We start from the raw sequence: 26,104 nt of genomic DNA, 5'->3' as shown, positions 1-26,104 counted from the left end.
CAGGTAGAACAGTGTGTTACCAAATGGTCTAGACACTGACATTTGACTCAGAAGATGAACTGTAGGTGGAAATACTAAAAACTGTTTTTCTTTGCCAGCTCGTGCCAAGCAGCCTGTGCAGTGCTGCTGCACCCCAGTATATCCCTGTGATCAGCTCACCACAAGCAGAGGTGAAAGACTTTGGCCTTCTACAAGTGTCACACTGCAACAATATTAGTGACTGAACTGGTACGTTGCCTTCTCTCATGTTCACACCCTGTCTTGCAACAACAGATGATGACTCAGGGCACAGCCACCTCCACCAGATCTGCTGCTACATTATCTCATGATGTCATGCAAATCATCATGTTAGCTACACACATCAACTATAGCCTTCCCAGGGCTTGCTGGGGATACCTCCTGCATCACCAAAGTGAGATCCCATTCTGACACACAAACTCTTTCATAAACGTTAACAGATCTTACAGAAGTTTTAGACATGAGATAGACATAGGGGAAAAATCCTTCCTAGCACACTCACAACTTTTTTTCTAGGTCCCTGCATACAGACAGGAAGATTTCCTTCTCTCGTTACAATCTGAGGATACAGCACCCCAAACATCTTTGCAAATCTCTGATATGCTTCTTCTAATTTGATTTTGCTTAGCTATTCTGCATCTGCACCTATACCCATCACCATCTGTACTGAAACCTGACAGGAAGCAGTCAAGAGCATCAGTCATGTATTAACTTTGCTTTTAACTCCATCACCACCTTGCTTCTTTTTCCTTGCGGCACTGAAAAAAAATAATCAAAATAAAATCTTTTCCTATTCCTTTTACCTCATTTGGCAAGTTTACCTTTCTCAGCTCAACATCAAAATAATATACTACCTTGCTTTTCAAATGTACTTTTCTGTGCTGCACCAGTCCCATTTTTAAGGTACTTTTACTCACAAATAACTCTAGTCTTGTCGAGCTTTGTAAGCTAGCTCAGCCTGCAGTCCCTCCCTACACGCTCCACCCTCCAACGCAAATGCTTCAGATACAAGTTCCAAATAGTTCTTACATCTGTCATTCCGTGTCTCATGTGGCCTCTTTCACATGCAAATCCCTGAGCTCTTCATTCCAGTTAATACAAAAAATTCCTTTAATCGCCACTCTAATTTAAAAACTGAACCTCATTTATAGACCTGTTTTTGTTTAGGTTAAATAAAACTGCAATCAGTTCCTCTTATCATGATCCAAGGTTTTTAACGTGGTTTTTTTAGTGCTTTAACTTTGCAAAATTAGGTATTAAACAACAGCATCTGTGGATTTAGTGATTCTTCACTGAATAAATCTATTAGCTATCACATTATTTCCAGTAATATTAATTCTTCAACCATACTGCAAAATTCTTCTATCATGTTGCAATTCTCAATAGTAAACATATCTTAACTGACACTAGAGAAATCTCTTAATCCAAACCACTACCAAATGTTTGCATCAAGACCTTATTTCTACCCCTTATTTCTGCTCTATGGGAGATTTTCTATTAACACTTTTTCTTCAGGTGATTTTGGTGTAAGTGATGGTTTTTTACCCATGCTTTAAGACATTGAGCAAATCATTATACTGATTAACATTTCATCTCTCTCCATGGACACACAATTTTATCAGCATTTTCAAAGACAACTTCGTAGCTGTCCTTCATCTTTTTACATTTTAGATAACTAAGATGCTAACAAAATGCCTTCTTTTTTAAAGACGTGATCCCCACCTGATTTTCACTGCTGTGAGGAAAACCTGGGGAGCTGACTGCAAGTCAGCTCACTGTGATCAGATGTAGAGTGCTCTCTGAGGTACTGCAGGGCTAAGCTGAATGCTAGCTTTTTGGATATATCCCAAAGCATCCAAGCCACTTTCTCATTATGAAAGTGAAGAAACTATTTTCTGACTTATCCTCCAGGACTGCAATTCCCTCCTTCACAATTTCATGTTGCTGCTGTGCTCAAACCCCAAATGTCAGTAAGGCATACTAGTCTGGATTGTTTTTTCTGAGACTTTTTTTTTTTTCTTCCTGCTGTTCCTCTATATGACTTTTCACACATCAGCAACTTCACTGACCAACTTTCAGTATCTCCCAACCCCTTAAGTCTTGCATAAAAATCACTCATAGAAAGAACTGAAGCTTTATTGAGTTTTCCTGCAGCCAGCCCAGGCCAGCCAACTACGAGACCCCTGGAAGGATTGATCCCAAAGAGGAGAATGACCCTTCTTTGAATGACCCACTTGTAGCAGTTAGCAGTTACTTTTGCCTCGGAGCAACGCAGTTCATCAAATAAATGTTGACCTTACCTTTGGTCTCACAGTCCTGAAACAAGGATGCACTGCTATGCCTTGTTGTTAGACCTCCTCCGCAGGGAAAGCAGGATACTCTCCCAGCTTCAGGCTGGTATGTTCCAAGGGGACAGGGTAGGCAGGGTTTGAAGCCATCAGGAGAATATTCACCTGGTGAGCACTGATCTGGGAGAGGAAGAACACACTTGCTTCAACCTGTACGTTATAGGCGAAGGTAAGTCAGTGAGCCTGCACGGGACCTGAAACCCCGTGGTGAAACTGCTTTCCTCTTCGCTTGGGAAGTGGGAGCCAGAGTTCAGGATGGCAACTGATAGATGCAATGTGCCCTGTAAAACTGAAATAGACACTGACAACTTCTGGAGCTTCTTTGGAAATGGATTTCACATTTTGTCACAAGGCTACGCTGGACACGAGACCTGTCCAGTATCTCCTGTCATTCTGTACAATGCAATTATAGAGTGATTATCTCCTCCTTATAGCTAAAGGCTCTCAGACTCCTCCCAAATGAAGTAATTTAGCACTGGGCCTAAGATGCCAAAAATATACATCCAGATAGGTATTTCAATCTTAATATTATTGAATATTCATACTTCATAACCACTGGCATTACTGAAGTGTGTGAAAACCTCAAGCATAACAACTAATTGCGCAGATTCACTGAACTGAACATCATGCATGCCTCAAAGACTTTTAAAGCAGAAAGATTCTTGCCATTCCTCTGATAATGGATTATCTGTGCACTGGATTGCTGTGTTCTGTATGGTGCATAGATAGCACTAACCGACTGATTTTACTTAAACACACACCTCAATATTATCTAACAAGCCCAGCAATATTTATCGGTATCTCTGAAAAATTCTGGTTTTCAAACCTTTCACAAAAGTATTGGCTTCAGTGCCAGTATTTAATAATTACCCTGCTCTGGAAAGGCACAAAACACTGTTGCAGTTGTTCAGCTGTGCTGAAGAATTCTGTCCTTTTAAAGACCTGTTACGATAATAAACTGCTAGTTTTCGTTTATAGCGCCAATAAATCACTCAGTGAATAGCTGTTTTGTTAGGAAGTTAAATTGGCCTTGGCTTCGTTTCAGGATATATGACTAACAACAAGCAGGGCATTAACTACTGGTCATGATCAATGATGAAGAGTTTTGTTTATGGCCGATACACTGAGTGGAATAGTGAGTGTTCCCCCTTAGCTTAAAAATAAAATACAGCAGGTTAAGCAATGCTCTGTAGCTTATCAATGCAAGCTAGTAAAGAAGTCTTAGGTCTTGGTTCTAACTTTTGCCGCCACATGTTACTTCTGCTCTCATAAGGACACACATTCATTTGCTCCCACACTTCTCAAGTCTTTCTTCATTTTATAAACATTCCTATGGAACAGCCATCTCTGTGCTCTTGTGCAACTCAACAAACAAGACTGAATGAAGGCTTTCATTGCAAGGCTCCTAATAAGGTAAGGAAAGAGCACTATTTACAATTCCGTGACAAGGAAAGACAATCAAGGTTAGTAAAGGTGATTCTGAGAAGTGGCTACTGACTTCAGAAACCCAGAAGCACCAGAAAAACCACTGCGGATCTCCTTCCCTCAAAAAACTCCATGGCTCTATGAGAAAGCAATGCTCTGAGTGGCCTCACTGGAGACCATCTGCTCTCTGCTATCCCCTTAGCCTGTCTTTTTCCCTTCATTCTAATCATACGTCAAGTTTGGGGTGCTCTGCTTTTTTTGCAGAGAGTGTGTGTGTGCGTGTGTGTGTGTCTGTATACTGTCTGTGTAGAATGTATATATGTCTGTGTAGAATACTACTTTATACTGGCGCATGTAAAACCATACAAATTCCACCTTAAAACTTCACTTCAGGTTTCCTGAACTTGCTCAGTCCAGCATAACGCCAGGTCAGCTAACAGAGCTCAAAGGGAGCCTGTCCCAGGCAGGAACCAAACCCACCGCCGATGTGGGAACGTTACATTTGAGAACTTATCCTATCAGATCTCTCTTGACAACTTTATCTTCTGCACACTGCTTGCCTCGAAACCACGTGTTGTACAACTGTAGAGCTCCCTGTGGAATAAAACCGAGTTAAAATCTTCCAGGGTTATTTAGCAAAGTGCCTAACTTTTGTGAACTAGCTTGGAGAGAGGCAAGGCGAGAGGACAGAGGACAGGATGACCCAACACGGAGAGAAAGCCATGTTAACGACTACCCAGCATTTTCAGTGCAGACTGCTGCTTAGAAATACCTGTCTGGGAATCACAGAATGACTTGGGTTGGAAAGGACTTTAAAGATCAGCTAGCCCCAACCCCCTGCCATGGGCAGGGACACCTCCCACCAGCCCAGGTTGCCCCCAGCCCCATCCAGCCTGGCCTTGGACACTGCCAGGGATGAGGCACCCACAGCTGCTCTGGGCAGCCTGGGCCGGTGTCTCGCTACTCTCACAGTGAATAATTTCCTCCTAATATCTAATCGAAACCTGCCCCCTTTCAGCTTAAAGCCACCACCCCTTGTCCTATGACTATCTGCCATTATAAAACATCCCTCTCCAGCTTCCTTGGAGCCCCCTTTTAGGTGCTGGAAGGCGGCTGTAAGGTCTCCTCAGAGTCTTCTCCAGGCTGAGCAACCCCAGCTCTCTCATAGGAGTCTTCATAGAAGAGGCGCTCCAGCCCTGTGGTCACCTTCGTGGCCCTCCTCTGGACTTGCTCATACAGGTCCACGTCCTTCTTATGTTGGGGCCCCAGAGCTGAACGCAGTACTCTGGGGCTGCGTGTCTCACCAGAGCAGAGGGGGACAATCACCTCCCTCACTCTGCTGGCCTCGCTTCTTTCGAGCAGTCCGGGATAGGGCTGGCTTTCTGGGCTGCCAGCGCGCATTGCTGGGTCACAACGAGCTTCTCACCCACCAACAGCCCCAAGTCCTCAGGGCTGCTCTCAATCCATTCTCTGCCCAGCCTGTGTTTGTGCCAGGGATTGCCCCGACCCACGTGCAGGACCTTGCACTTGGCCCTGTTGAACTCCATGGGGTTTGCACGGGCCCACCTCTCCAGCCTGTCAAGGTCCCTCTGGATGGCATCCCTTCCCTCCAGCGTGTCAGCTGCACCACTCAGCTTGGTGTCATTGGCAAACTTGCTGAGGGTGCCTCAACCCCAGCGTCCATGACACCGACAAAGATGTTAAACACCACTGGTCCCAGAACCGACCCCTGAGGAATGGCACTCATCACCTGTCTCCACTTGGACATTGAGCCATTGACCACAACTGAGTGCAACTATCCAGCCAACTCCTTATCCACCGAGCAGTCCATCCATTGAATCCATGTCTCTCCGGTTTAGAGACAAGAATGTACTTCGGGACAGGGTCAAATGCTTTGCCCAAGTCCAGGTAGATGACACCCATCACTTTTTCCTCATCCCCCAACACTGTAACCCTGTTGTAGAAGGCCACCAGATTTGTCAGGCACGATTTGCCCTTAGTGAAGCCATGCTGGCTGTCACCAACCACCTCCTTATTTTCCATGTGCCTTCGCACAGTTTCCAGGAGGATCTGCTCCATGATCTTGCTGGGCACAGCGGTGAGACTGACCAGCCTCTAGTTACCCGGGTCTTCCTTATTTCCCTTTTTAAAAATGGGGTTTATATTTCCCCTTTTCCAGTTCAGCAGGAAATTCACCAGATTGCCACAACTTCTCAGATATGCTGGATAGTGGCTTATGCACTTCATCAGCCAGTTCCCTCAGGACTTGTGGATGTACCTCATCAGGTCCCATGGACTTGTGCACCTTCAGGTTCCTTAGATGGTCTCAAAGCAGATCCTCTCCTACAGCGGGCGGTTCTTCACTCTCCCAGTCCCTGCCTTTGCCTTCTGTGACTTGGGTGGCATGGCTGGAGCACTTCCCACTGAAGAATGAGGCAAAAATGTCATTGAATAGCTCAGCCTTCTCCACGTCCCAGGTAACCAGGTCTTTCATTTCCTTCTGGAGAGGGCCCACCTTTTCCCTAGTCTTCCTTTTATCATAAACTTACCTACAGAAGCTTTTCTTGTTGCCCTTGACATCCCTGACCAGATTTAACTCTATCAGGGCTTCAGCTTTCCTGACCTGGTCCCTGGCTGCTCGGACAATTTCTCTGTATTCCTCCCAGGCTACCTGTCCTCGCTTCCACCTTCTGTAGCTTCCTCGGCATCTTGCTGGAGACAAGCCAGTCTGACAGAGGAGTCCAGCTGGACAAGCAATGGGCTTGGTTCTGTGTGCCCATGGGATTTGGGTTCACAGGATAACACCACCCTAGGTGCCCACTCTCTGCTCAGAAATCACATCATTATCAGAGCCCCAGCGTGTAGAGTGGCCTTACAAGACGGCGCAGGCGAGGGGAACGCCAGCTGCTTTTACAACAGAAGTCACTGGTTTATGAACCAGCGTGCCTCCTGGAATTGGAGGGACTAGGCTAGAAGGATACATCTAAGAGTGCTCCACACATATTCACATCTGATGTTACTACACGCAATAATAACCCTTATTCTCAAGGGTGTTAAGCACCCATGCTCAATTTGACATCAATGAGACCTGAAAAAAGCAAGCAACTCCAGATTATGTTTATAAAGTATGTAAAATACAGAGACTGGAAAAATTAAAGTTTTAAATATTCAACTGCCTAGAAAAATGCATAACCCTATCTTTACCCCCATGACTTCTGAAACACATCAAATCCTTCAAGCCTTTACAGATCCTACATGCATATCAGAAAAGAGGTTAAGACATCCAGATACAGATTTAGCTGTTTACAGTCTAACGAATACTTACTCAATGCAAATATTAAAATTACTCGCAGTGATGCCCAAGCTTTAATGCCTCTTAAATATATCAGTTTCTTCACATGACTACCTCAAACTAAGCTTTTCAAAGTGGTACAAGCATTTAGAAACCCATTCCCTGTAAACTGCTCCCAGTTCCTCCCCATCTTCCATGCAGAAATGTTCCAACACAGGCCGCCCACCTAACCCCATGGGAGTGCAGAGCAGGGGTAATGAGGAAAGCCTGTTCAGAAGTTTACAGCACTTACCAGGGCCCAATTTAGCATAACAAACAGACTTGGTGTTAGGTTCAACTATAGTAACATTAATTTTAGTGACTTTATGTCGACACACAAACCATCCCATGGAAATCCATAGGACTGTGCATGAAATTAGGATGACACAAATGAATCCCCTCTAAGAAAAAACAAACAAACCAAAATGAACAATAAAAAACCAACACAAAAACAAAACAAAAAAACCCTAAACCCCAAGAAACACCTCTAAGAGTTCAAACTTCTCCTGTCATCTGTTTAAATTAAATCAAAAAATTTTATGAGCTTCATTTCACAAAACTAGAAATGGCACAGTCCCACCTGACACATGCAAAATACCCAGTTGAAACAACATCTGAAGATTTGCAAATAATGGCATTAAATCAGAATTCCAGTGGCTGGCTTTGCTTTTTTTTCAGAAACCTGATTGTTTTTCTCCACGTGAACAAAAGAACCAATTGCCTCTAGTAGACTTCATTTCTGAAGCCGCTGTCTTTGTTTGTCTTCAATACGCATTAAAAACCCAGTCTTGAGGCTCATGCAGCTGTTTTAAAGAAAAAAAAAAATACGTGAAAGCTTTTCTGATGCAAAAGCAAGAAGAAAAGGGGGGGGGGGGAGAAGAGAGGGGCCCACAAGGAATCAGGATTAACAGTTACAAAGACATTGAAGGGCTCTTCCCCTCTTTTCAACAGTTAGCCTTTCAGCGTTTGCTCCTATAGACAAATGCTGCAGTACCACAGTGGCTGAGAAGGTGAACCTCATAAAGGAGGTCATGATCCACCAATTCACCATTTCCTTAAGAATGATGCCTTGACTTTATAAGGAAAATCACCAACAACTGATGCAAATTGATTCTGAAGTGGCATCCTTTAAGTTATTGTGTTTTAGCGGTTCACAGATTTAGGTCACATGAGATGGTTACACAACCCAAGGATTTATGTCTTAGATCTATGATTGTCAGAGCAAGAACATCAGCAGAAAAATAGCACCCTTTCTCCCATTTGTTAATTAATTTCTTCTTGCCAGTTTTTTATGAAATTCTAAAAAAAAAAAAAAAAGCAACATGCAGTTCTCTGTAACACAACTATTAATTGTAACAACTGCAAAGAAAGGCAACACTTTGCTTTTCTCTTTGAATATCTCTCATACTTTGACAATACTAGTATAATTTTGTCTGAAATGTTAAGATTTTATTTGCATCCCCTTAACTAAGGGGACAAAACCTGATGAATGCTGAGCAATGAAATGCATCAACACTTCCCACACGAGGTAAAGGTGCTCAGCGTTTACATCAGAGCACTGCCTATACCAGTGCTGCTCACGCTTGCTGTTCTCTGAAGTGACAGCTGTTTGGATGAATCCACTTGCGACTACCATGCAAGCAAGGGCATGCTCACATCTTCTTTTATGCAGCAGTTTCAGGGAATGGTACTTTTCATTGTCTCCTTCCATCTCTCAAAGGATTCATGTATCCAACACAAAAAAATATCAAATAGAACAGGCAAGGTGTACTGTCAACTGATGTTGAATTGTGATACTGATGTGATCAGGGTATGACAGTTTTAAGCAGTGGAAAAGCAGCTAAACTGCTTGTTTCTCCCTCAGTGAGAGTAAGGCAAAAGCGTCTCAATAGATATCAACTTCTCTTTCAGTATGAAGGTTTCTGGTAAATCAGTTTCTGATAAGAAATTGCTAGTACCTGAACAGTTTGGTCTTTGGCTGTTAGATCTGTCTAAAGCCTAGCTCACACTGGAGAAGGAACACTCGTAGCCTGGTTAACGAATGAAACTGCATTCTCCCCAAGACAAATCTCTGGAAGAAGCGTGTAGCATATTTCCAGCATCCTCAGATGGTTGATCCAGTCTTAAAGCACTGTCATTCAAATAAGCATGTTTTTTACCAGAAGATCTACTTCAGTATGGAAAGGTCACACTCCTGCTACGAGAGTCCAGTTCTCTGGGAAGGTCAATGAAGGTTTCATTTTGCTATATGCATTTCCTGTGATATACATTAGTAGAGACCTACTGCTGGTTGCTCCTTGGAAGCCATTCACAAGACTTCATGGAATTAATCAACATCAGCCAGTGTTAAACACGCTTACTCATTGATACAGAGCTCACACAAAACAAGGTAGACAAATGCAACACTTGAACATCTAAAGCATCAGCAAAACCCAGGCAGAACTGTATGTTTAATAAACTGGAAATAAAACACACCACTACCACTCAGAATTAACAGTTAATTCCCTTTTAGCATCAATAGCTGTTTAAAGAAGAGCAGACACACACATGTAACCATTCAGCTTATTAAGAATGATGAAATATCTTGAAAATCACATCTAATCTGTTCCTGGTGCCTTTCTGGAGCTTTTTTTTCTGTGCTGTGCCCCACTGCAAATAGTACGAGTTAACATGGGAACATCAAGAAGAATACCGCCTCACCGACAGCATGAAACTGAACGAAGTTTAGCTTACTGCTGCAACTGCAGGCCAGTCACTCAAGACAAAATCTGTCAGAGCAGGAGCTGGACTTTCCTTCTTACACTGCTCAGCTACAACTAATATTTCAGAGAGTGCTGTGCCTGCAGAAGTCTACCACAGGAAGAGGAGCAGTACAAGACTATCTGAATCTATAAAACCATATCTAACCTAGCCATACTCCAAGTATCTTGTTTTAAAAAGTGTATTTGAAAACAATGAACTGAAACCTGCGCTTCACTCACTATCTGGATCACAGGAGACGTATAAATCCCTGGACTTTGTTCCTTCACTACTTCCTGCTCCTCTGGTCAGACTGAGCAAAATCCCTTTGCCAAATTTCTCTGCCTGTCCAAAGACCACATCTGCCACCTGCACTGAATCCACCCTGCTAACCTGGTATCTCTTGCTATGGAGTCACTTTCTCCCCAGACTCATTAGCATGTCTAGATGAGCAGGGCCCCAATCCTACCCAGAAGTTCCCAGCAGCTCTGCAAAACAATCAGATGAAAACCAAAGAAACCCCCCCGACTCTCCCACACCCCCCTGAGCTAGCTTCTTCTTCTTCTTCCACACTGCTCCCACTCCATTCTCCTCTCCCCAGTGTATTCCTTTGCTCCTTCTGACTGGCAGCCACAGCAGGAGCTGCCTGGTGCTGCCTTCACCACACACACATGGGGACAATCGGCTTTTTCTAAGGAAATGAGGCGTACCTAACAACACTGCCTCTGGGCATACTCTTATGCCCCCTCAGCAACCAGTGAACTTTCTGTCCAAGTTCCAGCAATCCGACAAAGGATGCGGAGAGGTTTCAAAGATATTAAGTTTCCGTACATTTAATGTAAATAAGCGAGGAACTTGCCGGTGGAGTAGAGTTCGTCTTAGCACCCCTGCGAGTAAAAGGCTACGGTGCAAGTTCCATCTCCTGTTAGATCACAGCAGATCTACACAAGGATATGGTCTGAATACTCCAGCTGAAGAAAGGAAGATTCATTTAGTGATTGCACGAGCAAATCAAACCGTAAGGATGAGACCCACAGGGAATCACGTCTTACTAGTTCTACTGCTCCCAGCAGCACCTGTTAAGATGTCCAGAGCAAACTGTGACACCAATTCAGCGACAGAAGAGGCCTGACTTTTACAAGTTGCTCTTTAAAACATTTTTCTTTATATGCTCAGTGTCTCAGCTTTAACCATGGACAGGCTATTTATGCGCACCATACCGAAGAGTTTTCCAGGCATTCTCCAAAAGACCCCTTTCTCCCTGAACTAGCACAGAAACGTGTGTGAGCTTCTCATTTGTAATGAGACATGAAGCTGGCTCTGCAGCTACCTAAAAAAAAAAAATAAATAAATTTATGCCTCTTTGTTGTTCCAGTTCCTAACTGTAACTCACATTGCTTTCTCTACCTGTAGTATTGTTACCTTACTCATTGCTATTTTTTCCAGATGAGATAATATTGGCTCAAAAGCCATACTGTGCTCTGTATGATGAACTGAGACAGTTTTTCAAAGCCTTCCTTCAGTATCCAACACAACAGCTTGTAAACAACCATGCAGGCTCATCTTGGTGAACTCTCCAAAGTTTTTCAGATTTACTACAATGCTACCAAAAAAAAAAGAAAACTTACCACTTTTCCAACAGAATTCCTGAGTAATTCCCTAGTCTGCTCCCTTCCACAGATGTTTTAAACACCACTAATTCATTTTTCTATTCTATGAATCCAAGCTTTTCCAGAGCTAGCAAAACTAGATTGGAAAATCTATTCTTAGACCAAATGGGTTGCTGCTGGAAGATGTACTAATTCAATCTGACAAGCATTTTAAAGGCTTGCTGATTCACAAAACCATCTACATGCTGCCTACCCTATGCAGCCTGAATTGGCGGTCATGCTTGTTAGGTCCCTGTTAAGATAACATCTGACCCCTCTCCTTAACTTTTGTGCTTTGGAAGTATTTATTACAAGCTGCATTATGGTGGTGCCCTCCAGTGCCACAATAATTAAGATTTTTCTCAGCACTGGCCTATAAAACCCCTATTCTTCATGAATTTGAAACTCTGTCACAAAGATTCTCTGGGACTCAGAGCTTAATCAGCAAAGAGAATGTGACTGTATCAAATCATGCTCAGCCTTGTCTTTGGAAAAAGAGAGAGATGAAAAGTTCACAACTTCCGAAACAGTGCTGCACTGAATATCAAACGTAGTCTTAAAAAATAACACTGGTGACATCACGGCCATCGGTGCCTGATGCTATTCCCACATTTTCTACCTTTGAGCTTATTGTAGTCTGTGCATCAACTATAACGACGTGCAATGCACTGAGCCCTTGTTCTTACTCTGTAACACAGCTGTTGCCCACCACAAATACACAGAAGGGCACACTTCAGTAGCACAAATAGTAACCCTATCCTCACACGCAGCCTGCCTCTCTCCTGGACAAGCACCCCGTGATCTCCCCAAGCTCACCAGACCTGAGGAAAACAGTAAAACACATGTGATGGTTTGTTCCTAATTTACATTTACTTACCACATCTGCTACCCACATGCATCTGTCCCACGCCACAAGACTGCTGTGGCTCTGATAGCTTGAGAGGCTTTCTGGCCACTTCGTGGTCAACGTCAGAGACGCGAATGCGGAACTGGTCCCTGCTGACTGTCTTTCGTAAGGTTCGAATAGTTTTACGGAATCTCTTCTCAGTCTTTTTCCGAGCACAGCGTACATCACATGTGTCTGAAAAGTATCAAGGGTGAAAGGTGCTATAAGTGACCACGCACAAAAATGCACTCAAATCAAAAGACCAATCAACGAAAATCACCGAGAAAGCAACTTCTGTGAACAAGTCTGAAATCCTTAAGGACACACCAGGCTAGAAGAAAATTAATCAGATCACAAGACTTGAATCTCTGTGCAGTTCTTTCAAACTATCCCCATCCCTCACTCTTTCTGAAGCAGTAAAATTCATTTTCAAAACAGGAGATACTTTTTCTTATTATTTTGCATACAGATAGAAATGAAAAAACAGAGAAATTAAGGAGCAAACAGCAAGAAGCTTCAAACCGCACCTGGGATTACTTTCCAACCAACCTGTTACCTCCTTTCGGCTTGTTTCAAGCTCAAAGTCCGCAGTGATAAAAATTTCTCTAGTCGCTGTCAGTCTACTGAGGGCTCCATGAACTTTCTTGCCAGAGTTGCATGTTAGGTTTACATAGTGGAAGCTCTCCATTACTGAATTATGTCTCTCTGTATGAACAAAATTAAAGGAAGCAAAAGCTTGGCCAGCTCTGTTATTGAACATTCACGAGTGCTCAGCACACATTGTCACGAAGGGTTAACTCCACATGCCAGTAAACAGTCTGGCCAGTTTCTCAGCTGGTACACCCCTCCACAGACTCAGACTCCAGTGCACCTACAGGCTGTCAGGCTGAGATTCGGGTACTGCAGCGGCTCTGGGGCACTATTCACAGCTAGGGTGAGAACCTGGCTGCAGCGCCCAGCCTGCTTCCCCAGGATTTGGCTAGCAAGTTCTAATGAATTGCCTTTGCACTGTGCAAAGCATCTTAAAACCAAGCCAGTGTCTGCTCCAGGCAGGCTACTCCAGGGAAAAAAATTACACTCATATGAAGCGTATGAAAAACATGTTAGCTTACTAAATTAAGTAGTGGCTGCGTACACAGGACACTTGGAGACCTCTGTCAAGGTTTCAATGAGCAAATAAGATTCAGTTAAAAAAAACACCCAGAACAAGCTTTGGTAATGGAGCATGTAACTCTTCACTGAGCATCTTAGTGGTTTCTCACTGTTACTCTTCCAAGGACAAACAAATGGACATGCTGATTCACCATATTTTTTAGTGTCTTCTTCCCCCAGCTCTTTTTTTTTTTTTTTTAACCGTACTCCTCCTCATTTTCTGCTGACTTTGTAAATGCCCAGGCTATACTTTCTGCGTTGTAACAGATGAAAGAGTTGACCTCAGTGTGTCTATCTGGGGCTGTTGAAGTACAAAAGGGAGACAAGAGAAAAGAGAAATAACCCTTTGGCAGTAGAGTCAGCATAGAAGGCCAGGAGATTCTTCACTGAGGCATCAGACAGTAAGGAGCAGGTGAGAAAGCACAGAAAGAATGGATAGAGAGAGAAAGGAAAAGAAGAAGTCAAACACATGAAAAGAAGGTTGATTTTACTGGGAATTTATTGGCAGTGGTACAAACGAAAAAGGAGAAGGCCTTTCCTAGCAAGACTGTAAGGTTGTCACAGGGAAGTCCTGTGATCTGCAATAACTATTGCAATAATTGCGGCTGGGAAGGAGTGTGATTCATGAGGTCAGTGAAGAGCACAAAGTCTGCAGTCCTATATGCTTTGCTTATGGTGTACTTCATATCTGGAAAACACTCAACAATCCCCTGAGTTATGGCTCTAACCTGCTTACCTGCATTTTTATATTCATACCTGGTATCATCTGTTCCAGACCTCCTTGAAACTTCTCAGTCTTTTTCAAACTACATTTTCCTTCATTTAATTTAAAGGTTACACTTATCTTGATGGCTGAAGTATCTTCAGGAAGAAACAATGACATGTTATTTTGAAAAAGGAATAAAAAATGTAGATAACCCTAATGTCACATCATAATGATGACATTAAAAAAAACCGCTGATATAAAGTGAAAAAGCAGTCATGACAGAAAACCTAGAGGTGTCACCTTCTCCTGCTGCGAAGCTGGTTCACAACTGGAATTAGAACCAAGTGTGACAGAATTTTATTTAAAAAAAGAAGAACGAGATCAAGTCCAGATCTGCTATTGTGTAAATCAAATAAAGATTAGTTGAAATCAAAGGAGATACTCCAAACCGGTCCAGAAAGTCTATATAAAATAGCATCTCTTATCTGTTTAGCTTTAAATGCTTTCTAAATTTTATGGTCCAACAGCTCAACATAAACGTGCTGTATGTTGCCAACACTGTCTGGTTTGGACATCTAAAAAAAAGGCATGACCCTCCTGGCATAGCTGTTTATTTCACTACTGATCTTTTTCTCTTTGATTTTTAAGTCTTAGTTTGAGTGATGATGATGCAGCAGTACATGGGGATTTTCCTGCTGTAATCATGAACTGCAATCACAAAGAAGAAGGAAAATCAAAGACAGTATAATGGAAAGGGAAACCAGAAAGCCAACAGAAACACCCTTATTTCACAGTTACCTAGTAAAAAAAAATCAGTCAAATCATGCAACAGGAAATCTAGTGATTACCCAGCCAGCTGGATGCATTTGTATTCTGCTGCTTTTTCTTAAGCTGAGATGACCTGCCACAGGTGAGGGTGTAGGCATCTTGTGTTCCTAACAGACAGACCAGACAGACAGACAGTAAAGACACAGGCACTATGCACAGACTGAAGACCCCTGTAGTACAAAAGACATTTTTCATCTGTTGATCAGCATCATCACCTTCACCTTTTTCAACAACGTTGTTCATCCTATACTCCACATGAGGGCTTGTCTCTTCCTAAGCAATTTAAAGGGTTGAGGAAGAAAAGCAGCATCCATCCCATAAACACCGGCCAAGTCTGCAAGCTGTGTCCTGTGGGGTGGAGGGGCTGTGCAGGCAAAATCTCAGACCCCACGCAGGGCTGGAATGCCTTCACCCCATTCAGCAGCGGCTCCAGGGCCAATTAAGGAATGGCCCAGGGAGCACAGAGAATTCTGCCCTGTCCTCCCCAGCTTCAAAAAGACAGTTGTCATGAGAAGGGAATCTGAGAGTAGAGCAGTTATAAAAGACAAGGAAATGGGGGGTTTCTTGGGACACTGGCAGGGATACAGCCCTTTATTATCTATAGTGAAAGAGGAAAGGTCCCTGTTGATTGTCTACTTCTTGGGGCTTCCATGAGAGTTAGGAGGTTTGGTACTTTTACACTCTCTACAGAATCATATGCTTGGTTTTGACTTACCAGAAAACGCTTGGACATCTGAAGAGCAGCTTAAGAAGCATCTATCACTCCCACCACTCTTACTGCAGTGCAGCAACACCTTGGGTGACATGTTATCAGGCAAGGGACCCTTTGTCTCTAAACAGGATAAAACAAATACTCACAGAAGTAAAACATCTACATACACACTACCAATAAATCAGCATGCAGCTGCTTTTGTAGCTGGTACCTGACAGCACCCACGCAATTAATATGCTGTCTAGATAGAAAATCGAAGCAAAATAAAATCACTGAAAGATCACACACTACACAAATATTTCCCTTTCAGGTAAAGCTATCATTAGCAAACCTCATGCAGAGAAACAAAAGGAAACAGAAGAATGAGCTAGATAAAAGCACAGGAAAGAAAGTATCAAAATCCCTCAAAGTATCTCCTGTTTTGGGGGTTTAGGGGTCTTTTTCGCTTGTTTTTACCAGTTTCAACAACATCAGTACCATCATGACCCACTAGTAAAGTAAAGCAGAACAATGGGAACAATGACTCACGCCACTTAACTGGACAGATCAAGACTTTGGGATTTGAGTATAACCACATGGCCATCAGACACATCAGGAGCAGAAATGTATTCATTAGGCACCTTACCAACACAATCCTTTTTATTCCAGTGTAATTTGTAGTTAGAGTGACACAGGCATTCGTAGTCTCCCAGCGTGTTCACACACAGCTGTTGGCAACCACCATTGTTGACACCACATTCATTAATATCTACAAAGGAAAGGTAAAAATACTTTTAAGAAGTTACTCTTGCCAGACTTCTGTACTCTAACTCCACTAGGTAAACACCTACACAAATACTGCTTAGTAGGGTTTGGAAAAGATCTTAGGAATGCTGGACACCCACCTTGAAATAGTTTTATTTTCACAGAAATCCTCTGATAAACGTCAAAACCGATTAAATGTTGTCAGAAGAGAGATGTTAGGTACATCCTTACACCACACTATTAAAAAAATCCAGCCTCAGCAATATGACAACAAACTACGTCAAAGAAAAGGAGACCAAATCGAGTCTGCATTGCACTGTGTCTGGTTCATTAATATTTCTAATTTGGAATAGAAACAGACAACATGAGCAGGATTCATACTGATCAGTCCTCCAAAGTGCTCAGATAGATACAACTACTCAGAACACTATGTGACTCCATGTGGGTAAATAACACCATTGTATCACCACTGCCCCTTTTAACCAGTTCTCCAATTGCGGGGCCTTGCCCTGCCCAATAAATGCCATCAGGAGGAGAAACTCCTGGCAACACAACATACTGCCTTTGGTGCAAACTTGCACGCTGATGCAGAATATGCCATTCACCAGTGGTGTATCCCAAGGGTCAATACTGGGGCCAAGACTATTTATTCTCTTCATTAAACCTGGATGATGGGACAAGAGTTCACCCTCTGCAAGCCTGTGTATGATACAAAACTGGGAGGAGTGGCCGACACATCAGATGGTTGTGCCACTATTCAGAGGGACCTTGACCGGCTGGAGAAGTGGGGTGACAGGAACCTCATGAATTTCAACAAAGGGAAATGCAAAGTTCTATGTCTCTGCTTCTCAGATCTACCCTGTGACTGCTTTACTTGTCTCCAGTAGCTTTATGGCAATTCTTGTTATACATGAACCTAGAAAGCTGCCACCAAGAAATCTCTTGTGAATTCCAGAAAGTTTGTGCAACCGAGGGTACCCACTTCTACGTATATTTTTCTCAATGGTAATAAGAAGTTCTTGTCACTGCTGTCCCCAACCATTTGTTCCCCCCTCTAGACAGGTAACAATTTGGTAGAACACAACATGAAACAGATTACAAAACTGAGCTGATTTCAGGGGAAAGACATGCTACTAACAGAACTGAGACAGCAGGGGTAGCAGTGAGCAGCAGAGGAATAATGGAGAAAGAAGGGAACACCTCAAATTGGTACTGCTGCCTAACATACCACAAAATCAGCCCAAATCTTTGGTTTTCGTTGACCTTTTGTCAGGACGGTGCATGCAATGGCAACTCATTATCTGCAGCACTTACTAACTTCTTCCATATATAGGTCAGAAGGTGTAGACACAGTATCCCCATCAGCTTTGACACATCTTGTGATTGCCAGTAAATAAAGGCCTGCCTACGTTACAAGGATTAGCATCTTCTGCACAGAAGTATGTTACGAAGAGGCCAGTTAGCAGCCAACAGAAAATTACAGTTCCTTTCCCCTGTTCCCTTCCTGGCGGCCACAAGAAATAGAATTAATGCAAAGGAATTAATGAGAAGAGACTTCTTTTAGCAAGTAGAACACATGAACAGTGTTACTCCCCACCCAGACACAGTGATGCTGCAGCCCTGTAATCTTCTTTGCAAAATTTCTAGAGGCAGAGGTTAGAACAGGTCAGGCTCACAGAGATGTCCTAAATGTTATCTCCAAGTTCAAGTGTGCTCCTTCTGCCTCAGAAACAGGTCTTACTCAGAATTAAGTAGGCACATGGAGTCAGTAACGTCTTGCCTAGAGCTTACACAAAACAGATTTAATTCCACTTAATGTCCAGTTGTTCATGTTTCCTCATGTTAATTGTAGGAATCTGTCAAGGAAATATTTGCACTTGGCATACACTGAGGTTCTGTGAACATCTTTCTCTCTTTCCTTGAGCTTTTCTTACAGGAAAGGCATAAAAGATTGAAGGGTATTAGGGTATTAATCTTGGCCAACATAAATCAGTGGTACATCAGCTAAATTCCAATCTACGTCACATGAGGGTCTGACATATGTGCAAGGACAACCTGCAAAACCATAATTTTCTAAGTCATCCAGAGCTTCCTGTTCTTTAGGTCTTATACACTGACTTTTCATTGCAGTCAACGAGACTTCTGCATGTGAAAATTCTATCACATTATGGCTTTCATACCCAAGTGCAAAATGCAATGGTTTGTTCTAATAGTTGTAGGTGCTTTCTGGATGCAGAGTGGGAAGGGGAAATCATTTGAGCAATGACAGAAACAAGCAGGATTAGTTTCTGCTTTTGCTGTGTCTCCATATCATGGCAAAGAGTAAAATTTACTCGATACACCTAGTGCACATACATAGGCTTGTGTCCTTCACAGACACTCATTAGACCTGTGACAACGGCACTCTACCAGCATTGCCTGTAGTCTTTTTATAACTCACCTCCACAATGTGTGAAGCCATAGAGAGCGTATCCTTTGTTACAAGTACACTCAAAGGTGCCTGGATGATTGATGCACGTGTGGTCGCACGTCCGTTCAAAAGAGCATTCATCAATGTCTGCAAGTTTTAAAGGGATACATCAGTATCTTTCAGCCTGATGAGGAAGCACTGGTGAACTAACAAAGTTAGGACACAGAGATGTGCGGATTTATGTAAACTAAGCAAATTCTTTGAAAGCAAATAATGTAACATAATGAAATGACAACTTTTAAAAGAACAATTAGTTTGCCAAACAAGATTTTTCTTGGCAAACAGAAAAAGTGCTACTACATTTTTAACAATTATGTTTAAAAATCTTTCTCTTCTATGGAAGAAAAAAAAATGCTGACAAAACTTTCATTTCATTAGGAAAAGTCTACGTAAGGTCTGAAGAAATAGGTTTACAAAAGAAAGTATTAGCTTTGTTTTTTCCTATAAATGGAAGCACAGTTTCAACTCTACATGAATATGCAGTGCCTGATTTAAGTCTGCTGACAATCATCATGTTCTCCGAGACACATCTGAAGACAGATGACTGGAATAATTATACTGTATATTTAGGCTTCAGTGTCTGCCTCTAAAAGCTGCTGACATACCTGTTCTCTCCACTGAAAGTTTTCCTTGGCATTACAATCACTTTGCACCCATCTTCTTTGTAAAGCATAGTGTAACAGCCTAATCATGATCTCAGTGAATTGCATGGTAAAAGAATAACATTCCCATCACCTTCTAAGACACTGAACGTTTATTGTATCACCAAAAGCATCTAAAACTTTGATGCTAGTATATTATGCATGATATGTAAGAATGTTGCAAGTTACAAAAAAGTTCACAACATCATCACTGACACTCTTTTTACATCACTCTTTTCTTGGGCTTTGGCATGCTTCAAGATACCACTTTTGGAACAATCTAGGGAAAGCAAAAGAAGTCACAGGGACAAAAGGGAGATGCAAGTCTTTAAGTTCGTAAACAGATTCCCTTAAAAAAAAAACCCAAAATCAAAACCAACCAAACAAACCACAAACTATCTTGAAAATCTTACATTTTTATAGTAAGTTTGTCCCATATAAATAGTTGTCCTCCTTTGTCAGATTTCAAAAGGACAAGAATGCACCAAAAACCCAGGTGAAAATTATTTTCTGTTGGTCAGTTCAGCTTTCTGAAATTCATCATTAATGTCAGCTGGTTGTCTAGGAAATGTAATTCTTCACCTCCCCAGCTGGCTATACATTGTTACATACTGTAGCTTTTCCAAAACCACAGACCATTTTGATCTTTGTATTTTAATATATTTAAGCATCTTAAACAGGATTGCTAAACTCTATACATACAACCATTATACAGAAAAGCAAATAGGCTTTGCAAGACCACAGGAGAAATCCATGCCATCCCAAAAGTCAAATGCTCTATGATGTTTTAGGGAATATTGATTCCAGACTGTCTACAGGCCTATAATTTCATAGACCATGAGTTACATCTTTTTTTTCTTTAAATAAGGAACTCAAGGCATCCAAATGTCTCGTTCACTGCAATGGTGAACTAGTCAGTAAGATGGACAGAGAGATACTGTCTATTTTTGCCTGTAAATTATTTCAAGGTAATTAACAGAAGAGGGGGAAGCATTATCCTCATAAAAAGCTTTTTAATATGATGCTATCTCTGTCGCTTCCAGATAATAGTTCATGGTGCCATTGAACATACCTCCTACAACAGTATCAAGCCAACTGTATAAACTCAACAGCTGTTTCAGAAAAAAAAAAAATCCACAAAATTGAGGCATGGAAATTATTCTGGAGTCCATTATCACTTCATCATTGTAGTGGATGTCCAAACCACCCTGATTTGTTCTACTTCTATTGCCTCTCCACTGCACATACCTTGACAAGACTTCTCATCTGTTAACAATTTAAATCCTTTTCTGCAGCTGCAATCAAAACTGCCAACAGTGTTTTTACAGAAATGATCACAGCCTCCATTACTGGACTGGCATTCATCAATATCTGTAACAAAAAAAGTACTTCAGCAAATAAATGCGGTACTTTCTACATACTTCCACTGCCAGATACAGAAAACAGTCACGTCCAATCGGTTAGAGAAGCCCAGAAACAAAATCTAGCGAGACTACTACAGATTGTAAGGAAGATCAGATCCAGCTTTTAAGAATGATCTGGCCCACTCAGCCCCATGGGAGTGTTATTTGCTTTCATTTAACATATTGCTGTCGGATACATTTGAGTACAGGTATGCACAAAAGACCATTTCTCCAAGTTCTGTTCGGAAACACTTTTGACTTAAATGCTCTCTAACAGGTTTTAGCTTTTTAAACACTCTGTCTGTTTCCTCTTCCTAAGCCCTGCAGAAATCTCAGACAGAGGAGACCTCCTGTTCTTTTCATGCCAGTATTAGAATGAGTTCTTTATCTAATATTAATTGACTCAGGCATGGGGATTCCATTATTTTTGCCTAGCACAACCATGTTAACATCCAGTTACTGGAAAAAACATAACCTAAATGTCCCGCTGCTCCCTTCCAGTACTCTCATTATTGCTGCTTGGACGAGCGTAAGTAATTCCACTCACACATCCCTGTTTACACACTGATATATACTTATAAACCCAGCTGACTGCTGTTAAAATAGCAGACTATAGGTCTGTATGCCTGTAAGAACCTACAGCCCTACCCCTCCCAATACCAACCTCTGCTTTACTACAGACCTGTATTACCTCCTACCAAGTCTCACGTATGAAAAATGAGGCTACCCTGGCAGGAAGGGTGGAAGCGGCAAGAGGAAGAACAGAGCAGCAGAGACTGTCTGAACATGATGCACCTGACGCAATGGAAACCATGCGCCTACCCCTAGCTGCAGTCCTTGCCTAGGTCAGATTACACATACCAGCTTTCCTCTGGACACCAGATGACCTTCACTTGGAGATGACTACCTTACAGCAAGGTGTTGGTACGTACGTGTCCTTAAGTACAAAACTCACCTTTACATGTCTTCCCATCAAACTGGAGCGTGAACCCAACAGGACAGCTGCAGTGAACCCCGGTCGATGTATCTTTACACGTACGGTCACAGCCACCGTTATTTACTGCACATGTTTCTAGCCAACAAGATAAAGTTTGCTCAGGGATATTATAATGGTAATAAGAAACATCATGCGATACAAGGCGCAGTTCCAAGCACGCTGCTGTTCAACCACATTTACTCTGTATACATGAGCAACTACTAAATACATGTGTTGGCAAAAACCCTGTCTCTACTACATCCAGTTTTTTGCAGACACTCTACAAACTAAGATACTGTCTCTGAATATTCTGTCCTTAAACACAGATTCCCGTTCCTCAATGATTAATTTGTTCCTGTCACTCTGTCTCCTTATGCCTACACTCAACCCTGGCTGATCCTCTGACACTTCCTACCAATGCTCAGACACCTGGTTACAATCAACACTACCAAACCAGTTTTCTAAAATCCCTCCCAACACAACTCCCCATGCTACCTGTGCTCCCAGTCATGGTGGATTACACCACACTGAGTGTTCCTTCAGGCTTGTAACCCAGGTGCCATCTCAGTCTAACGTTCCTGTAACTTCCCTCGATGCAAACTGTGCCTAGATCTCACCAAATCTTTCCAGCAAACACCCCTAAAATACAGTTCTTCACATCCAGCTAAACAAAAATAACTCACTCTCTGGCATCCATCCTCTTGTAGTCAGTCTAACCACCTTTTTACTGGCTGGACAAATGCAATTTTATCTAGCACATACCGATTCAGACAGCTGCAAAGATAATTTTCTATGTCTGCTTTTCAAAATCCTCTTTCTAGCTCTGTCTCCTGGTTTTCTGCAGCATCAAGCATACACTACTTATTCTCAGGTTTTAAGACCTTTACTGATTTATTCCCTCCCAGTCTCTCTCACATTCAACATTGGGAGGCTGTGTCCAACCTCTATGTGAAGACAGAGTGCCTCTTCTTTCTTCCTCTTTGCACAGAAATGCCATTTTTTGGAAAATGAGGCTATTCATTTAGATGTCTAAATACGGATCCAGGAGCTCAGAGCTAGCCCTATACCTTGGGTAGTTTCTTCCTCAGCCTCCGTGCCACCTCTGTGGCAATGTCAATACGCACAGTAAATCACCCTTATTGCCTGGAGTAAGGGCTGGTGAGAGGTGGACATCCACTGACCCAGCTGCCCCGAGACCACAGGGACTGGTTCTCATGCCTGTGCCTCCCCAGTAGTGACAGACCCTCAGAGGCTGGCATTCTGGGCCAGATGTGAACACCTCTAGGAAGAAGAAGATGGCCTTGTATCCTAATATGGCTTCCTAGATGCAATCCACCACTAGACCCAATCCTCTTCCACGTACAAGTACAATTTCAACTGAAGAGAAGCAGGTAAAACACCGCTTCCTCCAAAATCACTTGGCTAAAACTGTAGCACAGAAGGGATTGTACTGCATTCCCATGATGAATTAGAACTGTGGAAACACAGACTACTTTAAGGGCAACTACCTGACACCTCCTACTGACCATCACAAACAATGTACATAGTTTCTTACACATTACGGAATAATATTATTTCCTTAAAAGGGAGTGGAGCATCTCAGGCAGAATTCAGCCCAGAGCTACGATGGTTATAATAAAAAAAAAACCAAACCCAAATCTTCAATCTAAAAGGTTTCATCACAAAGCAAAATAATTGGGAATAAGCACTTTTACCCATAAGCAACCGTCGCTTCACCCTCTTGTCTACATCGGCTCCTGATGTAGTGTTTCCCTCAGAAATTTCAACAGCAGCCTCTTCCCTCTCTGTAAAGAGCATGAAAAAAAGCAAATGAGTAAGTGTGCCCTGACCAGAAGCTTCATCTGATATCCAGTATGCACACACATGCAAACAGCTGCATCGCATGCTGAATTATCAGTTGGAACTAACTAGGCAGAAATATTTTTTTAAAAAAAAGTAATAATGAAAATAACTAAGACTCTTCAGTCAAAACCATGAGAATCTTTTGCTTTTGTTGCTTCCTTGCAACTCATGTTTGCTTCAGTATTCTTAATAAAACAGAAGATGTGCTGCAGATGTAGTGAACAGCAGCAAGCTGAAAGAATTACCTGAACTGTCATGAACTGTTCTGTTAAGAGCACGCTGTCATCATCTATCATGGACTAATACAAGCACCAGCCACTTACGCTTGACCATTTCTTTACAATCAATAAAAACCAAACTCTTCCAGAGTCTGAAAGGGTTTGTAAATTTTAAGTGCCTGCTTTACTGGACAACTGCCTTGCAAAAATTGTACTTTAATTGAATTCAGAGTTCTAGTTTTAACAGCTGTACGGCTTGGATACACTCGCTGGCTTATGCTATACAAGAAACTGAACCTAAAATATCCTAGAGGGAAGGGAATCTTCTTTGGTTAGCGACAGGCCTTGTGTTTCAGAGGGACCAGGCGTAGTTACGAGCTGTGCTAGTATTAGGTAGCTACTTATATAGGGAAGCATAAGTAGCCTGGACCCAACCAATTCACTCGTGCACTAGCAGGCTTCCTTTTTGGATCCCTTGACATTTTCCAGAAATACTATTATCAGGAGCATTAATCATACACACACAGCAATGCTACACCACTCTAGAGTCAGTCATCAACAGAAAACTACTTCCCTCCACTGTATACTGACCCAGGCAGGTTTTCCCATCCGTATGTATGATGTACTTGGGGTGACATCCACAAATCGGCCCATTATCAGCATCATCACATGTATGTTGACAGCCACCATTTCCATGATTACATGTCACTAGAAAGAAAACATATGTTACACCTCCCAAGTACTTCCAGCACCTTCGAAAGACAGTGTGTAATTTTGTCTCCATGTGACCATCCAATACACCTTCCCAACACGCCCCTTGCCCGAAGAACTCTGTTGAGAGCGAAATGCTGCAGAGCTCTCCTGCGGAGCTGAACTCCCTACCGCTAGGAATGATGGTGCAAGTCCTGAACTACAGATACTGCAGCAACCAACAGACTGCTGTGATAGCGTCCAGCAAAGCCACTGATTCTAGTTTAATTCAAATGCACACAATTTAGGCACGTCATCCCAGTTTAGCTGTAACATACCAAATCCCATATCACTGCAAACAGAACACTATTTGTTCACTTTGGGAAACCATAAGCATATGCAGAATGTTGCATACAAATGCAGCTCCTCTGGTTCTTGGACAGTTCAAATCCTGGTCGGCATTCACAGGCAACTCCTCCTTTGGGTGTTTCTCTGCAGATGTGGGCACAGCCATGATCTTTATTCATGCAGCTCATGCCTTCTGCAAAACAGGACAAGTGCAAGAGCATCAGCATCCTCAGTATCTCTGAATGCAGGCAACAGTCAAATAAAGTCAGTTCAACACACGCAGAGACGACAGCCTGCTACTTCTGGGAAGACTCTGTAGCGTTAGAACAAGAAGTATAAGCTTACAGACAGGAAAGGCAGGTAGTCCAGTCCTGCAAAGTTAACGGTCCCAAGGTTTCTCCATCTGTGATCTTTTCTGTGCCCATATTCTTTGACTGCAAAGTCAAAAAGCAACATCCCTAGATTTGTGCAGCATCTGCATTATCATCCAATGCTCTCAACTTCAAACCAGTGTTTATAAAACCTCATTTCTTTCATTAAAATTGCAAGGTGGCTGATATCTGGCAAGATCAAAGCCTAAAATGAAGTTCTTATCTCTCTGCTTAAAAGAGCAGCCACCAGACACAGGAATGCCTAGGCCAACAGTCATGAAAGTCATCCCTATTTCAATTACTGGCCTACAAAGTAGATTCCCAAAGTCATAAGTACCTCAGCAGTGACCAAGCAGTGACCGGGTAGACATGCACATTGTACGTATGCCGTGTGTCAATTCTCTTTTGTAACTGTTTTGTTTTGATTTTTTTTCTGATTTCAATAAATACCTCCCAAAATAAGTCCACTGGGGATTATCACAGCGTTCTATATTTCTACACAACTTCCTGGCTGGACAGAATTTAAAACTGGCCAGTGCCTGTTTTAACCAAATGAAAAAGCAATGTGACACTAGAGACTTCCTTC

The 26,104-nt window shown here is 42.3% G+C and overlaps 1 protein-coding gene across 3 annotated transcripts in view; it reads right to left on the bottom strand.

Moving 5' to 3' along the window:
• The window catches only part of SCUBE2 (signal peptide, CUB domain and EGF like domain containing 2), a 48,531-nt gene that overhangs the window by 4,294 nt on the left and 18,133 nt on the right, over positions 1-26,104 (bottom strand). For 2 of the 3 annotated variants that reach the window (XM_080404645.1, XM_080404643.1), the window contains exons 5-17: positions 25,215-25,340; positions 24,701-24,817; positions 23,744-23,833; positions 22,008-22,124; positions 20,898-21,020; positions 18,979-19,095; positions 16,420-16,542; positions 15,798-15,914; positions 15,103-15,189; positions 14,305-14,409; positions 12,946-13,101; positions 12,388-12,591; positions 2,319-2,486 (exon numbers count right to left, since the gene is read on the bottom strand). In XM_080404645.1, coding sequence (XP_080260771.1) covers positions 2,319-2,486; positions 12,388-12,591; positions 12,946-13,101; positions 14,305-14,409; positions 15,103-15,189; positions 15,798-15,914; positions 16,420-16,542; positions 18,979-19,095; positions 20,898-21,020; positions 22,008-22,124; positions 23,744-23,833; positions 24,701-24,817; positions 25,215-25,340 — 1,650 coding nt within the window. The remainder of the gene's footprint in view (positions 1-2,318; positions 2,487-12,387; positions 12,592-12,945; positions 13,102-14,304; positions 14,410-15,102; positions 15,190-15,797; positions 15,915-16,419; positions 16,543-18,978; positions 19,096-20,897; positions 21,021-22,007; positions 22,125-23,743; positions 23,834-24,700; positions 24,818-25,214; positions 25,341-26,104) is intronic. The other variant, XM_080404644.1, reaches the window with a different exon arrangement.

The sequence above is a fragment of the Falco punctatus genome, assembly GCF_963210335.1.
Source record: "Falco punctatus genome assembly, chromosome: 10".
Classification (NCBI taxonomy): Eukaryota; Metazoa; Chordata; class Aves; order Falconiformes; family Falconidae; genus Falco; species Falco punctatus.
This window is presented reverse-complemented; position numbering and strand designations above follow the sequence as displayed.